Source organism: Hippocampus guttulatus, chromosome 16, assembly GCF_054856545.1.
Source record: "Hippocampus guttulatus isolate MCC_2025c chromosome 16, RoL_Hgut_1.0, whole genome shotgun sequence".
NCBI lineage: Eukaryota > Metazoa > Chordata > Actinopteri > Syngnathiformes > Syngnathidae > Hippocampus > Hippocampus guttulatus.
The window spans coordinates 10,383,342-10,400,439 of record NC_141276.1 but is presented as its reverse complement, the minus strand read 5'-3'; the positions used below and the strand labels follow the sequence as shown (position 1 = coordinate 10,400,439).

The 17,098-nt window shown below is 42.0% G+C and overlaps 1 protein-coding gene across 1 annotated transcript in view; it reads right to left on the bottom strand.

The window, feature by feature from the left end:
* Positions 1-11,076: 11,076 nt before the first annotated feature.
* Positions 11,077-17,098, bottom strand: part of LOC147193054 (RNA binding protein fox-1 homolog 3-like) — a 315,236-nt gene continuing 309,214 nt past the window's right edge. The window contains exon 14 of the mRNA XM_086132033.1: positions 11,077-16,617. Within this exon, the coding sequence (XP_085988159.1) occupies positions 16,615-16,617 (3 nt within the window). The 3' untranslated portion in view covers positions 11,077-16,614. The remainder of the gene's footprint in view (positions 16,618-17,098) is intronic.

Here is a 17,098-nt window from a genome sequence, read left to right as displayed (position 1 = left end):
ATAGTTGTTTGGAGGTTTATAATAAGTCAAACGGAGCTAGCCCGTCTTGTTTTATATACTGTACATCCACTGGATATATGGACTCTATCGCAAAGATTTTCACCTGTTGTGGGTGGCTCTGGAACGTTCACACGACTGCATTGCATGCAGTATACATGCAATTTCTCCCCTCACTTACACGGGATAAAACACAAAGCGCAAAAGAGCTGAGTGGAAAAACGTGCTGGTAATCCCTTGTGACATTTGCTACCTGGTAATTGTCATTGCGCCATTCTGTCACGCTCACTTCCAGAGCATCAATACTTATTGCTCAATTCACCTTGGGTGACCTTGCGGCACTTGTAATTTTGACTCAGCACAATGTGTCAAGCGCCAGTGTAGCGAAGGGTCGCACGGGTATTTTTACAGACAATCGGCCGGTGCCTCTTTGTTGATTTTCATAGAGGACCACACCATCGCTTCAGGTAGGTCATGGCTTGAGCCCCCCACCACGCCCCACAGTTTGTCAGAAAAAATACACCTGATGCTCTGTAAAGTAAACAGAGGTGACTCTGTTCTGAGGTATTAGTAGAGATACTTGTTAAAAAAATAAATAAAATCTTCCACCGATGCTGGTGAAGCTGTTTTCACGCCATTGCTTCTTTCTGTTTTGTAATTTCTCCACTAAGAGCAAAACCTTTGCGGACGCTGTAATGTCACAAAGACACTTTCAAACTATAGCAGAGCACGAAAAGCCATTAATCTTCATTTTCGCTGCGTGGATGAATCCCGGGTGAAGGTGGGGGGTGGGGGGGGGGGGTCTGGGCCGAGGCCCTTCTCGAAAAGGCGCGAGGACATCTTGGTCCTCTGTGGATGCACCATGTGTCCTGCATTGATCGCACGGCGTAATGAATGTCCACAGAGCCACAGCGTCTGCTCAACGGCTTGCTGGTGAGCTCTTCCGTCCAAGTGCTGATCAATGAAGCAAACAAATGAAGATTCGAATAGGGAAGATTGTGTATCGGCTTGTGGTTATGAAGGCTGCCTGACTTTGGACGCTTTTAAATGGAATTCTCGCCTGGTTTGGAAGGGGAAATAAAAATGACCGATTTTGTCAGCAGCGTTTTTCCAAAAGTGAAAAACAATTATAACTTAGAAATGAATCTTCAGAATAAAAGAGAAAAATCAGCAATGTATGCTTGTATTCTGACGCAAAAGTTGGAAAGTGCACCTGACAGACTTTGAAAGTAATCAGAGATTTATTGTGTTGATCAATTTCTGCCTGTCGGAGAAGCCAATGAATCTCTCCCAGGACGGGAATTTCATCACACACAAAACTGTCCAGAGCTGACATATTAAGAGTTTTCTGTTTCATGAGGAGTCATCAAACCTTGCTGTATGTTTCCATCCGCACACACGTTGACACCATTTTTTTTGGGGGTGGAGGGGGTAATATTTGCGCCCGTTCATTTGTAGTCCAGATGGTTTGCATTTCGCAACCTTATTCCAGAGGGACCAAATCTGTGGGACAAGATAGCCTTTGAAGCATCTCAGGAAATGCCCAAAATGACAGCTTCCAAACCAAATGGCGAACGTCTTGTGTATTTTCATGCTTGACTTGATGCTTTTTTTTTTGGTTTGTTTTTGTGGGTCTACTCTTAACAGACATCACTAGTGAATTTCAAGTTATCAAATGCAGCTGGTTTATGGTGTTGATGAGCTTTGTTATTTCAATTTGGTGGTTTTTTTCTTTTTTTTGTGAGTCCTTAAATTTTGCTGCCATGCTGCACCAACACGTAATTATAAGATCACCTGTTTAGTTAGTACATGTCGCCCACATTCGGTATAAATCTTATCTCAATATTAAATCTCAAGGAACAGTTGTCCTTGAAGAATCCTTGGAAATGGATCCTAAAACGACCACTTCAAACTAAAATGGCACACAGTACTTCCCGTTTCTGTTCGTACTTGGCCTCTTGAGACTTTTTTGTGGGTCTACTTGGGTATGTACTTTGTGGGTACGTACTTGGCCTCTTGAGACTTTTTTGTGGGCCTACTCAGACAGTCCTACCAAATTTAATGTTTCTAAGTGATAATGACTCAGAGACCTGACTTAAAAAAATAAACAACAACAGAAAATCTGGGCATTGTGATGAAAATGTATTTTTCATCAGAATTTTGTTGAATATATTGTGGCTTTTTATGCATATGAGGTCCCAAGCAATTCTGATAGCAAATATGCATACCAGATGAAACTGATATACAGTTCAAAAATTAAAAAAAATAATAATCAAGTTACATTCACAGTCCGCTACTCTGTTGGTCTGGCATTGAACATAATCTGTGGTCTTGGATCTGCACAGGTGGGCTGATGGGGGGAGGAAGTCATACATGTGAGTAGCTGTAGCAGAAGGGAAGGCAAAAGGCAGGCATATGCTCTCCCCTCTGTGGCCTGGCTTTCCTGTCGCCTCACAGGACAATACGGCACGGGCGGGAGAAAAAAAAGGGGGGGGGCAGACTAGGTTCGAAACCTGCTCTGTGGTGGCCTTCATGAACACCATCGCTCCCTTTTTAATCTGGGTTTACCCGACACTATTCTCAGAGGCGGTCCCGTGACTGAGGCGGCAGAAAGGGGGGGGGGGGGGGGGGAGTAGATAAGGTGAAAGGCCAAAATTGGCTGTCATAAGTCTTGTGAGAGAGGCTGAATTTATCCCGGTCGTCTCGCAGCGTTGAACAGTCACATCTCAGCTTTCACCCCGGAACCCGCACAGTGACACTGGATAGATAACGTACTACTGTAGTTGCTGAGATTTCCCTCCAAGCAAACCTTGAGTTGGGTACAGTGTGGTGAAAAAAAGCATACGTCACATTTCCTTTTATTTCTGGGCTACGAATAACTGCAGTGAAAGAGATTCAGTACTAGAACTGTAAATCATACTATCCAACTCTACCATCCAGGAAAAAAACATCTATAAGGGTCCTTTTTAGGACATTCTTTATTCCTTTCCCTGCGCCAATTTCTGGATAAACATTCAAAAAACAACTGAGTGGATAAAACATAATACGAAGAACGTCAATGTATTTTTTTGAAGAGCGATTCAAAATTTGTTTTAAAAGTGAAACGTAAAAGTGGGTTTGGCTGAAGGGAGTAGCAACCCTGGGTCTTAAAGTCTTGGAAATTAGGAGCTAGCTTGGGTTAGATAACTGGTTAAAACATGATTAGGGCTAGGTTAGGCGGGTTTAGGGGAGGTTAAATTATGAGGTACCGTCATGGTATTTTTAGCTCATTCAGTACGAGCCAATTCAGGACCAAGTCTGAAAAGACGTTTAAAAACGTCTTTGGGAGTGAATGAGTTAAGTTATGTTTCGACGCAATACAATCAGTCCTCTGCAGTCTGAGAGATGGACGGCTCGAGGAGGACGTGCTACGTGAGCATGTGGACGGCGCCCTCTACAGGACACCCACAAAAACACACACACACACACCAAAAACGGGGGCCTTTTGCTTGAAGAAGACAAGTGTAAATTGAAATCGAGGAGATGTGTCACCGATAATGCGCTGTTGTCACGGTCCTTTATTTTGGCTCCTATCCCACCGCGGCAGACTGGCCGGCTTTATAATCCTCAGGGTGAACAAAAAATGGATTTGGTCGGCGTACACAACACTTGGTAAGCTGCTTCACAGACCAGCATGCTACCATGCAAACTCGGTTTAAATCTCTCGTGTCGTGCAAACAAAAGGCAGCAGAAGCTCTCCCAAATATCAGTTAGCGCTTAGCGGCGTCATCTGGCTTGAAAAGCTCACACTCTTCTATCGAGTACACGTCACTCAAAAGTTGGGCGCGATCTGACAAAATTCTTCGGTACCCATCTGTCTAGTGTACAGATGCTTGTCAAAAAAAAAATTGAATATTTTGAAAAAGTAGATTTATTTCAGTAACACTATTCAAAACGTGAAACTTGACGAACGAATTAAAAAAATCTATTTCAGAAAATTAGAATAGCAGTTCAGACTATCCATATGATTTTCACAATATTCAATTTTTTTGAGACAGGGAATTTGGGGGTTGTCCTTAGTTTTCAGATCGACTGTGATTATCAAAATTAAAATGAATGAACACTCGAAATGTATCCATCTGTGTGGAATGAAGGTATGCATTACACAAGTTTCGCTTTTGGAATACTGTAGTACTACTGAAATAAATAGACTTTTTCATGGTATTCAATTTTTTTGGATGAGCACCTGAACATGTTCAAATTAAGGTGCAATCAAACCAAGTTTTTTATTTAGATTTTTTACCATTTCTCCAAGATTCCAAACTTTCAATTTTCTCAATTCAAATCAGGCTATAGGTTTCAGCAGTGCTTCAATGCACTCACTCACCAGTTGTTTCTTCAAACAAGTTCAGGAAAAAGGTTGTGGGTGGTGGGCAGGTCTATGAATCAATCATGTACAAACTCCACTGATCTTTCCAGCTTGAAAATATTAATGTGTTGAAAGATCTTGTTGAAAGACCAGATTCCACACTCTATTGTTTCCATCACACCTGACTTGAGGCAACTTTATTTTTGTCGGTCTACTCGGGATAGACACATTTACCAAATTTCCTATTGCAAACCTAATTTACCATCAGGAGCTGAATTACACTCTCCTCCCCAACAAAATTAATTGGGTTGCTGTTACCCAGCCAATTTTTTGCGTGTTATACAAGCAAAAGGCAACAGAAGTTCTCCGTCAGCCCCGACTGAGGTCAGAGTTAAAACATCAGTTAGCCTGGCTCTAAAAGGTGACATTTTGCTCCCCTCCATAATTTCAGAGGCTGCCGGAATGTTTCCTGGCACGGCTCTCCTCCCCGCCTCCGCTGCGTCTCCAGAGGCTCCGGACAACAGACGGGTCACAGCGAAGCCACATTTCAAATCCGGTGTGCAGATGGACACCAGTGGCGGTGATGCTAAATCCTGCGCCACTTGGCAACACGGCGGCAGTAAGGTAAGGGAAGCGATGCATCATCATCATCATCTTCATCACCATTGTGGGCCCGGTGTGAATCACACGTTGGAGGTTTAGCTTGGCCAGCCGAGCTACCAAGTAACAGCGGTTTAGTCTTTAGTGAATTGGACGTACTCGTTTTAGTAAACACAGACAAATTGAAGTCAAAGAACCTACCATACATGGGTAGAAAAATAGGAAATGGAAAGCTAGCACCCGAGTGAAAGGAGGCCCTATGGTGATGGTTATGTTAGAGTGAGGTTTAGTACATTGGGTTTAGGTACAGTTGGTGTTTGGCTTTTAGGGTGATGCTAGGGTTGGGGTTTGAGCTTTGGGGCTAGGGTATGGTTCTGTTAGAATTAAGGGGTTAGTGAAATAAGGGTTAGTGTTGAGGTTCGGGGTAGGTTTTAGTGCTGAAGGGGTAGAATGTCGGGGTGAAGGTTGGGCTCTTGAATGAATCTTCAGTGACGCTAAGCTATTTTTCCCCTTCTCCAAATCGCAGGTTTGTCCACCTGCCTGATGCCACAGGAGACCCGATGCGTGCATTGGCATGATTGCAACAAAAAATAATGTACCCACCTTCATGCATCACAATGTAAATACAGTAATAGACATGAATTCATTAATTGAGTACCTTAATCTTAATAATTTTATCAACCATAATATTATATCACAACCCATTGATTTTAGCATGATGTATTCTCATTGTCATCATTATTTCTCGTAATGTTTTAAACCTAATCAAAATTATTGATCATATCATCAAGGTTCATCGTCTCAACATAACGAGAAACCATACAAGTGGAACCGAACAATAGGACTACAAATCCCAGCAGTCAAACCCGGAAGCAAAACGCCGGCACGACTAACTCTCGCAGTCACGCAAAATCATTATTCAAACTTTCCAATGCAGCCGGACAACCATGATGTGGCAACACTGCAACAAAAAGGAACTAACCACTGGACACTACTACAATTTCAAGTCTCAACTTTATCAGTTTTGCCCACGTTGTGTAAACGCTACTCCAGCAAGTGTTTGCACTGCCTCTTGCAAACAGCGATTAACGTTAAGCGATGCAGCAAACATAAAGCAAAGCAGACAAACAAAGCAAGCAAGCTTGATTGAATCTAAAGGATAATTCGACAGATCTGACAAAGAAAAGCGGACATAACAAAAGTATCTTACCATTGGGGTTATGCTGGTGACGAAGAGAGTGATTTCCGACTGAACCAAACTGCGATACCTTTTTTTTTTCTATACGTCAAGCGAGTCACCTGTCAGTGGCAGCCCCGCCCCATTTTAAAGCCCCAGGTAAACCCAACGGGTTCATTATTGTACTTTTGCCGAAAAGCACTTCGTCTAAAAAATGTCCAAAATTCAATGGAATCATAATGATAAATGGAGTACACTTTTATAGTGTTCAATCGACGCCATACGTTATCCAAAACACTTTACCAATGCTCATATTCACTTTTTTAAAACATAGTGCACATACTCCGCTGACGCGCAGCCGAGTCTCTTTAATCTTTAAATAACTTAAAATACCTTACTTGGACCACCATGATCCCTCACCATACACTGGCCAACGATAGAACCCAGGGTGTTTATACGCTTTTGGTAAAGCTTTAAATCAATTCCTATTCTGTTGTACCAGCTAACGCTAAGCGAAGATAACCGTCTCTCCAGTCCAACATTCAAGTTCGCAAACTTCCCTTTTCCTGTTTGCATGGTGTGAGAGGCCAACAACGAAGTATTACATTGCATAGATGGTTTTTACTGACTGGTTGCTTAACAATTTAATATCATCTTAATTAGACGGATCAACATTCCCATGGGGCGGCCCGGTAGTCCAGTGGTTAGCACGTCGGCTTCACAGTGCAGAGGTACCGGGTTCGATTCCAGCTCCGGCCTCCCTGTGTGGAGTTTGCATGTTCTCCCCGGGCCTGCGTGGGTTTTCTCCGGGTGCTCCGGTTTCCTCCCACATTCCAAAAACATGCATGGCAGGCTGATTGGATGCTCTAAATTGTCCGTGAGTGTCGGCGTGGATGGTTGTTCGTCTCTGTGTGCCCTGCGATTGGCTGGCAACTGATTCAGGGTGTCCCCCGCCTACTGCCCGTAGACGGCTGGGATGGGCTCCAGCACCCCCCGCGACCTTAGTGAGGATCAAGCGGTTCGGAAAATGGATGGATGGATGGAACATTCCCATGCGCAAACACATACGGGTAGGGAGGGGAACGGGAACTGGAAGAGCACGCCACGTTGGGCACGTCCCACATTCGAAATACATCACACTTGTTACCATCATTTCTGTAATTCCAACATACTATGACTGATTCTCACTCCAATCTGAAAATTCAGATTTGGCATTTGTTTTCACCGGACAATTTGCATCTCAATTCGAGTCACCACTCATACATGCACATTCCTAATTTCGAACTTGACATGAACTGGCAATCAGTCTATTTTTTTTTTTTGCCCCCACCCCAATATATGTCTAAATATGGTCTGATATTGATTGGCGAACAGTTAATTCTTTGTCTATATAACAACGGAGATAAACTGTAGCTCACAATAACACCGATGAAGGACAAACAGGCTCATCGAAGGTTGGGTATGTGCCTGTTTGCGGTTTGTTGGTATTTGTCGCCCTCTGTTGGCCATTCTGAGTATTACGGCCACTAAAATGGAACCAGTCGTGAATCGCGTCCAGTGAAAATGCCAGCACGGTAATTAATCCACGCACAGTCTGAGCCCATTGACTTACATATCAAATCCTTACCACGACAAGCTTTTATACTCGTTACATGACTTTTTTAAAAAATTCCATACAAGTGATAATATTTGGAGTGTTTTAACTACCGTTGTACATTAAAAAAAGTCTCATCATCCTGAATAAAACTTGTGCGCGTTGTGATGTGATGTCGTGAGGGAAGTAGGCAGCAGATGGCGCTGAGCGAGGCCGAGCCGGCCAGGCGGCTGCCGCAGTGGAGCGGCAGATGGTGGAGCAGCGCACTGATGGATGTTCTGTCGAAAGCGGTCGACGAGGAACCTGCTGCTCTCACGCACACACCACACGCACGCACTATGATGGATACCGTGGAGGATGATTTATCAGGCATGTTTTTTTCCCTCTCCATATTTTTCCGTTTGTGCTGGGGGGGAAAAAATGTAATCGCTGTTTCATCAATCACGGGAACGTTAATCAATTAAAATGTCGTCTTTATCAAACTACAATTGCTGACTCCCGCACTTAAGTCTTGGCTAATTCATCAAGTTTCATCCAAAACTCTCGCAGAGTGATGGCACAGATAAAAAGTCTAGGCCTGCTGGAAAGTGATGGTTCACTAAAACGAGCCAAATTTGCTGGAGCGCCTGGGTCAGCTGGTGTCCGATTTTCGGCACCTCGCAGGTGGGCAACACTCCTCCTCTGGAGCTGACCCATATCATGATACAAGATCTGAAACAGCATTCATAACAATTATTGGTGATTTGGATTGATCGGGAAAGATGACTGCTCATGATAATCTACACCTTACAACAGCGGTCCCCAACCTTTTTTGCCCCACAGCCCAGTTTAATGTCAGACACTATTTTCAGGGACCGGTCTTTAAGGCTGGATAAATACAACAGAATAATATGATTTGACCTGCATGAAAACTGTGGTCTTTTTGAGACATAATAATAAACATGAATCATGACATGAGGAACGTCCTATCTGGCCGCAACACTCTCTGGTTGCTACGGTAATGTTCAAACGTGCCTTCAAAATAAGATACGCCGCAAATACACAGTGCATGAAAAATACGACTCAGCATCGCCGCATATTATGCAGAGTGGGCTTGGTGAGTGGTAATCTCCCGTTGAGATAAATCCGTATTTAAAAAAGTAGGACTCTTAATACTGTCCATTAAATGTAGCCTTCTTTTTTTTGAAAGTCGTAGGCTCCTCTTCTGTCGCCGCCCTTTTCCGCTTCCCAAAGAAGTTTGTTATTTACTCATTTTGCGAGCTCCTGGGTTTCATTTTAGCGGTAACCTATTACGCGACCAAGAAGCGCGCCTTGACCTGCGTCAAAAGTGACATATTGTGGACGGATGTAACAGAGAATATGGTAACTTTTCAAAATCAAACAGCGTTCAGATTCCAAAATGAATAAAACAGAAGTAATGTGAGTAAGTTATTCTTTCTCTGCGGCCTGGGACCAAATGACCCACGGACCGGTATCGGTCCACGACCCGAGGGTTGGGGACCATTGCCTTACAAAGTAGAAATCAAAAGAACATCTTTTGAAACATCTTGAAATAATACACAAATTAAAAAAAAAAGGCTACTGCATGCACGCACAGAATATTCATGCGACAATCTCCCGGACTCTCATTATAATTGCCACTTTGCACAACATAAATAAACACAACAAGAACGAATCGAGTCAAACAAGTCAATGGAAACGTTCATGAGAAGAATGACACACTAACTACAAAGCGGTTGCTATCATATATTAAACAGTACAATAGAAATAAACTCAATGACCTAAAGTCATCCGCACAGCCCCACCCCAAATGTATTCCGCGCATTACAGTTTAAACGCGACCGACGCTCCCTCCAGTTCTTCATGACAGCCGCCGCGATGTGCAAGGAAATGAAACAAGACTTGGAAAAGTCACGGAATGGCCCAGTGCGAGGAGTGAAGCAGCACTTACGTAAGCGAGCGTGATGTTGTTCACATTTACGCCACTAGAGGCCACTGTCTCACACCTAAACTCGAAATCAATCGTCTTGCTCTCGTCTCATTTATTCTCACTTACTCGCACACTCTAATTTTGTCACAATTAATCCAATTAGTATAATTTCAATGAGTTGTCAAAACAGACAAATGAATTATAAGCATTAGCGGCTTCTTATTCAGATGCTTCTTCTTCTTCTTCTTCTTTTGAGCTTCTCGTGACTGCTCTGCTTTGGCCTTTGAGAATGCCTGCTCGTCTTTTTTTTTTCTCCAGCACCGGCGTCTGAGATTAATTATGGTCGTATAAATACTTGAGTGAACTGACAAGCAAACTGGGTTGTAACCGGGTCGGATCCGCTCGTAATTTGCCTCATGAATCATCTGCGTTCATTTCATTTGCTGCCAAAAAAGGACACCAGGGAGTCCAGAATATTTGCAGTGCCCCCCCCCCCCCACCCTCCGCTTTAGATCTCATCTAAAGTCACTGTGGACAAGTAATTCACCAAATATCAAGTATTTAATGTCATTGATGGTGTAGTGGTTCACATGGTTGACTTCATTCCACTCAATAAATTATCGACAACTGTACAGGGGACCAAGGGAACTTTGCAATTATTAAAATATGGTTCGACATCATCGAATCCATATGACACACAGTTGATGATCGTATAGTTGTTCAAGGAGCTGACAGCCAGCATGGGATTGATGACCATACACAGCACGAAGATGCCACTCCTGACTTTTTAGTTGTCATCTAACCATCTAAATGGATTCCTAAACATCTGACCCACTAGGTCAGCGATAGTGTAATGGTTGCCGTGTTTGACTTAAATGCAACCAGCGTGGAATCCACAATCATCACAAGCACTAGGGCAACATTTCAAATTTCTTCGCTGTTTCGACTGATGTAATGGAATGTGATTCTAGAAAATGTCCGCTTTGTCGGTAATCATGTAGTCGCTCACATTCTTTGCTGAGACTTTTGTGCTTGACGTCATTTCATGATAGACATGCCCAACAAATTTCATGTCACTTGTGCTGGGGCTGAGGGTTTTTTTTTTTTTTTTGGGAGGGATAAAATGGCCACTTCAAATCAAAATAGCTGATTCCCTGTTCAAAGTTCGAGTGTTACAATGTTGCAACACACGTCCACCCAAATTCATGCCCAGCGCTGAAATTGATGTTGGGTGCTAATTTCTCAGACTAACTTTTCACTGTATGCTACTTGGGTGAATTTGGGTGTTTGGTTCATGTGGGAACCTTGAAAATAAATACTGTATATTTTTAGCAGGATGATAACCGCTAACACGGAAGAGCAAAGATATGGAGTTAGCAAGAGATGCTACCGCTATAGCGCTTACATGACAGACAGCAGCAGACGCCGCCTTGAAGTAGACAAGTTTATTCATGATGATGATGATGATGATATTAATAATTACTCATAATTATGATAACGTTAATGTCATAATAAATAGAACTCTTCATCTGAAGCACGGAAAGAGAAGCATACAGAAAGAGAAAGAAACAAAAACACAAGAAGAAGAAATACGGGGGAAGGGACGAAGGGAGGAGACATTTTTTTTCAACCTTTCAGTATAGCCATTTAACATTTTTAAAACATCTTTTTTCCTTGAACATTTACAAAACGCAGAAAGCGATAAAGTCTTTAAAAAATCCTTATAAATAAATTTGCAGGGTTTTTTTTTTGAACAAAATACACATTTCTGGAGGAGGAAGTTTTTTTTTTTCTTGTGATAGGATGAGGTGGGGTGGGGGATATATACAGAACAGCAGGAGTACAAAGTGCGGGTCGGGGCGTGGGGGCACACATACTGGGTGGTGGTTTTGGGGGTGCTTGGTGGCGATCATTTTGGGAATGGTACCTGGTGGGGTGCCACCTGGTGGAGCGGAGAGGAACAACCGCCGCGTTGTCGTCGTGCGCGTCAAGCGTTGCTAGCTCATTTCGCACGTGGCTACAAAAGGAGTGGAAGACCAGTCATTGTCATTATGTACAGCCGTTACCATGTAAACAAACAGCAGGGTTGCTGCAACGCCTCAAAGGAATTGGCGATTTACCCTCTTAAGCCCTGGAAGATGATTTTTTCCCCCCTTGAAGACTAGTCAAAGGCTAACCACGGAAATCAGACCAATACATTTTCTGACACAAAGTATATATTTAGTGAGGGGTACGATGCATAAAACTTTACCGACAATTTGTGAATATGTACAGCTATGCTATGCTAATGGCTAAGATTTGGATTTCAGTGCTGAAGAAGCTACGTAATTGGTAACCAACAAAACAAGAATTAAAGTTTACAAATAGTACAAAGACGGCATCGGTTCACTTTTTTAGCAGGCAGAGGCTAAACAATGAAAACAACTGATTGATATTTAATTTCCCGACATAAAATGGTGCGCCGAGCCAATAAAATCAAATCTATAAAATACTTGTGTATTTGGCTGATGTGAAAATATGCTAATGGATAAGATTTTGACAACGTAAAAAAAAAAAGAATATATATATATATATATATATATATATATATTACACACACACACACGCACACACACACACACACACACACACACACACACACTTTACTTTTATATCAAGCAATGGCTATAAAATGAGAACAGACTGGATTTCTTTGCCATAAAAAGGGACATTTAGACACTTTTAGTGAGTGGTGAGAAATACTGATGATTTAAAGCAGATGCAAAAATATTAATCGATGCAATGCTAATGGCTAGCATTTGGATTTCAGGGTTTAAGAGGCTACGAAATTGGTGAAAAAAACCCGAAAGAATTAAAGCTGCTTTACCACCTCAAATGAATATATCTACACAACAGTAAGGAAGCCAACATCCGTACATTTCTACTACGTCTATGTACAGTACATTCAAAAGCTGGACAATGGAAACAACTGATAGAGTTCCTGTCATAATATGTTAAGTTTACTGCAGATGTGAAAATATACAGCTATGCTATGCTAATGGCTAACATGGAAATCAAGGCTTCAGACGCTACGTAAGTGGTTAAAAAAAAAGAATTAAAGCTGTTTTACTTTTAAAATATACCCGTCAGAGGCTGACCAGTGTAAAATAGATGAATCGACTTTCTGCCATAAAACTGTACATGCTTGGGTGAACATCCATCTATGCTAAGTTATGTTTTGTTAATGGTTACATTTGCATTTCAGGTGCGGTTGCAAGTGGTTAAATTTTTTTTTTTTTTTTAAAGCTGCTTTACCACCTGCAATGGGAAAACGATCCAACAGTGCGAAGCCATGCATGGAATACGCGGCTAGATCAAGAAATCTTCCCTTCGACGCCAATCAAAGGCTAACCAATCAAAAGAGACTCCGATTCGCTGCCAGAAAACGGAACATTTAAATGCTTATGCTCTACAATAATAGTCATTTTCGTCTCTCTAAAAAGCACCAACATTTACACTCTAAAGTACATTTTTTTTGTTTGTATTTAAGACAACCATCTGCTACGTGAACCACCAGGCTAGGCTCGCATACGCAGAGTTTCTCATTTTTAAAAAAACTATTTGATCAGGAGTTGTCATTTGGCCTTTTTTTTTTCTTCCCGAAAACAAAAACAACAACACGGGTACATTTTGTATCAGTTGCTAACAGTCTCGCTAATGTGTGCGCATGAGTGACATCGTGTGGTGACTGAGGGTAGTGCATAGATCATCGGCGGAGGCGGCGCACGACGCCGACAGTTGTTCATCTCCTGCCCCGTCCGTCATGCGATTGGACGTCACGATGAGATTGGAAGTCTTTGTACTGTATAGGAAACGTCAACGGGGGGAGGAGCCCTGATTTGTTTGACCAAAGGAAACCAATTGAGTGAAACGATGGGTGATTTTGCTGAATGGGAAGTTGAGCATGCGGCCCCTAGGAAGCCTCTTGAAGATATCGCTATGGCGCACTCACACTAGGCCAACCAGTCATTTGCTTTGTGGATTATTTTGACTGGGCAAAGTGGTGGTTGTAATGAGTAACTGGCAAGCGGAGCGGGTGCATTTGTTGTGACACACGTCCGATTATCTTCCGACGATGGATTATTTCCATTCGTCTTTGGTGATTTCTATTGTGCAAGGCAAAGGGGGAGGGGGGGGCGGTTATGATGAACAGTGGATTCAAAATAGGCAGACATGGTTGGGGGTGTTTGAAGGAATCTTTGCATTAATCACCACACCAAAATTGCGTTCGAACAAGCGCGGCGTGGATAATTTCCAGTCATTCTGTTGATTTCTATTTTGCAAGATGACGGGAGTAGCCATGGCATTAATCATGACACGTACTGAGATTGCCTGGGACTATTTGTCCTTGTGTTAATTTTCTGTTTTGCAAGATGCTAGTTATGATGAACATCTGGTAAATGGGAGTAGTGAATTCCTCATGATAATACATACACTGCACGTTTCTAAGCAAGATGGGGATGGGGATGGGGATGGGGATGGGCTCCCCCCGCTTGTGGATAATTTGTAGTAGTTTCCATGTTGATTTCCATATAAGGTATTGGGTGTGATGAATAATTCTCAAAAAGGTTCTGGTCTTGGGGCTTCAAGTGGCCTGAAGCCTGGTTGGAACAGCCTAGTGTGAGTCCGCCCTGAGCTGGTTATCTCGACTCTGCTTCCCCCCATCGGCTGACAGATCCCCCCCGAACTGTAAAACGCCCGTGGACTAGCATTAGCAGAAGCGAGCACTTCCTCCCACTGGCTCATGATCAAAGAGCTCCGAGGCCGCGCGTTCAAATCCCACAAAGGACGGATGGGAGAAGCCATAAATTGGACGGAATTAATTCCAAAAGGAGGTGAAGTCAATGACTGTGTAAAGAGAGGAGGAGGCAGGGGATGTGGGGGGAAGGGGGTGGGGTGAAGTACGAGGAGGGACTGGGGCACACAATCACCATCACACATTCAATCATATAACACATGATCACATGTTACAGTAAATATCAGGGGCATATTTAGTGGAGGGGGGGGGGCGAGGACTGAAATCTAAAGGGGGCTCGTGTGGCCACCCCCTCTACTCCCTGACATCAGCACAGCCCATAGAATAGATATGTCTATATATTTATGTACAGCAACAGAAAGAATCCACGCAGAGAAGAAAGAGTACATTCAAAGAACGCAACCGACATTCTCCTGTTTGCACACGTCTGACGGCCACCCCTCGTATAAATGGGGCAAAGTTCATCCGCTGCAAAAAAAAACAAAACAACTTAAGACCCCCCGAAAAACACTAATCATAAGCACGCAAATCGCCACTGGCGGGGGCTACGTCCACATGTACGCGTCCAATAATTTTACATGCCACAAATCTTTAGAGCTTCAAAAAAAAAAAAAACCCAAACAAAACAAATAAACAAACAAAAAGTCAAATTACACACACCAGGAGTACACTGGTTAGAAAAGAAATTCAGGGTAAAAATTGTATTTTTTTTTCCAAAGGAAAAAAGATGTAGTTAGTAAATTTGCATATTTTTGAGAAATGACACCTGTATAGATGTTTTTATAAACAAAGTTGTATATCTTAGAGATTTTTTAAAAAGAGTAGTTTTCACCCCAAAAATTCAACTTTGTCAAGATTTTTTTTCTGAAAAGTAAAAATCTTGAAAAAAAGTTTCTTTCGAGAAATAAACTTTTTTTAAACAATTATTTTATAATAGAGTTGTAGTTTCATTTAATAAACAAAAAAAACTTTTTTCAGAAAAAAATCTTAAGTATTTAGCAAAATTTTTAGAACAGGAATTTTTTTCTCTGTGAATTAAAGCATTTTTTTGTAATATTAAGCAAATAAACTGTAGTCATTCAAGACAAAAAAAAAAGTTGTGTAGCTTCAAGAAAAGGAAAAAAAAATCCCCAATAAAATAAATTTCAGGAGTTTGACAAATCTTATATCCTTGACCAAAAATAAAAAAAATAAAATAAAAATTTTAATTTTTTTCCAAGACTAAATCTGTATTAAAAAAATAATACTTTTTTTTTAAAGAAAATCGTATTTCTTACGATTAACCCACTTAACCCACCAAAATTAAATAATTACTCACGACAATTACTTAACATTTATTGTACGAAAAACTCACTCTTTCACTTTATTTTTGATTTATTTAGAATAAAAATTGTTGAAAAAATTCTCGAAAAAAAGTAACAAATGCGAATTAATGTAGACTTTTTTAAGGCAAAAAAAATAAAATAATTGCGTGTGTAGGAAAGGGTGTAAAAATGAGCGCTTGGTCTAATTTCTGCGCGTACGTGTGGACGCAACCTCTGGCTTAATTTTGCCCTCGTCAGATGGACGCCGCCAGTGGAGATGTCCTCTTGGAAGTCTCGACATATGTCCGCCAACCTCCCGACTCGCCGAAGACCGATTTTCCAGTCTTTGATGAACTTCCGCCACCCGGGAGTGCTGTAAACCAAAGGGGAGGGTGTATGGGGGTGGGTGCTGCCGACAGGAAGTGACATCACGACAGCGTCCACGGGGAAGAAGGAATTAAAGGAGGTGGTGGAGGAGGAAGAGAAGAGGAGGCGCAGGTTCTCCCTCCTCCGCCGCATCCGGCCGCCTGTTCTGAACTCCCCCGCAAAACATAAAAAGACATATTTGTACATATATATATATTATACGCCTTTATACACACACGTGACAAAAGTATAGAAAAATAAAATGTTTTTCAGTAACGGGACGCCACTCATCCAAACGCTTTTCTTTGTCTGTTTCTTCCTGGCCGGCCGGCCGGCCGCCTCGGAAGAGACGGTCGGTCCGTGGTGGGTGGGGGAGGTGGCCGTCGATACCGCCGCCGGTTTGTTCGCCTCCCTCCCGTCCTTACGCAAAAGTTGCTCCGCCTCCTCTTGTCTGCGACGTCCAACCGTGCCGAGCGCTGCTTCCTCTTCCAGACGTTTCGTATTTACTGCACACACCACACACGGGGTATTTTTTTCATCAAATTTCAAGATATTTGATTTTAAAAAATTGAAATTTTGAGGATCAATGTCAGAATGTGTGGAGGTAAAAGTATTTAATTTTGTTTTTTGAAGGGGAACTTGTCTTGATATTTAGGAGGGAACTTTTTTTGGAGACGATAATTTTCTAAAATATCAGATGCTACACACACATACATACATTTATATTTAAGAAAAAAAAGTGTATTTCTGTTTCATTCAAATATTTTCGAAGAAAAAAAAAAGACCCAACTGAAAATTGGACGATGATGTCAACAGCCCGTCAAAATGACGTCACTGGCCAATGGAAGTGACCTCGACATAATGTGCAACGTTAGCCCGCTAAGCTCTAAAAAGTGCCGATCAGTTATGACTGATGACATTCAGTCACCCTTCATCTTCAATTGATTAAAAAAAAAAAAAAAAAATCAAGAGATCGGTTCTCTTAGC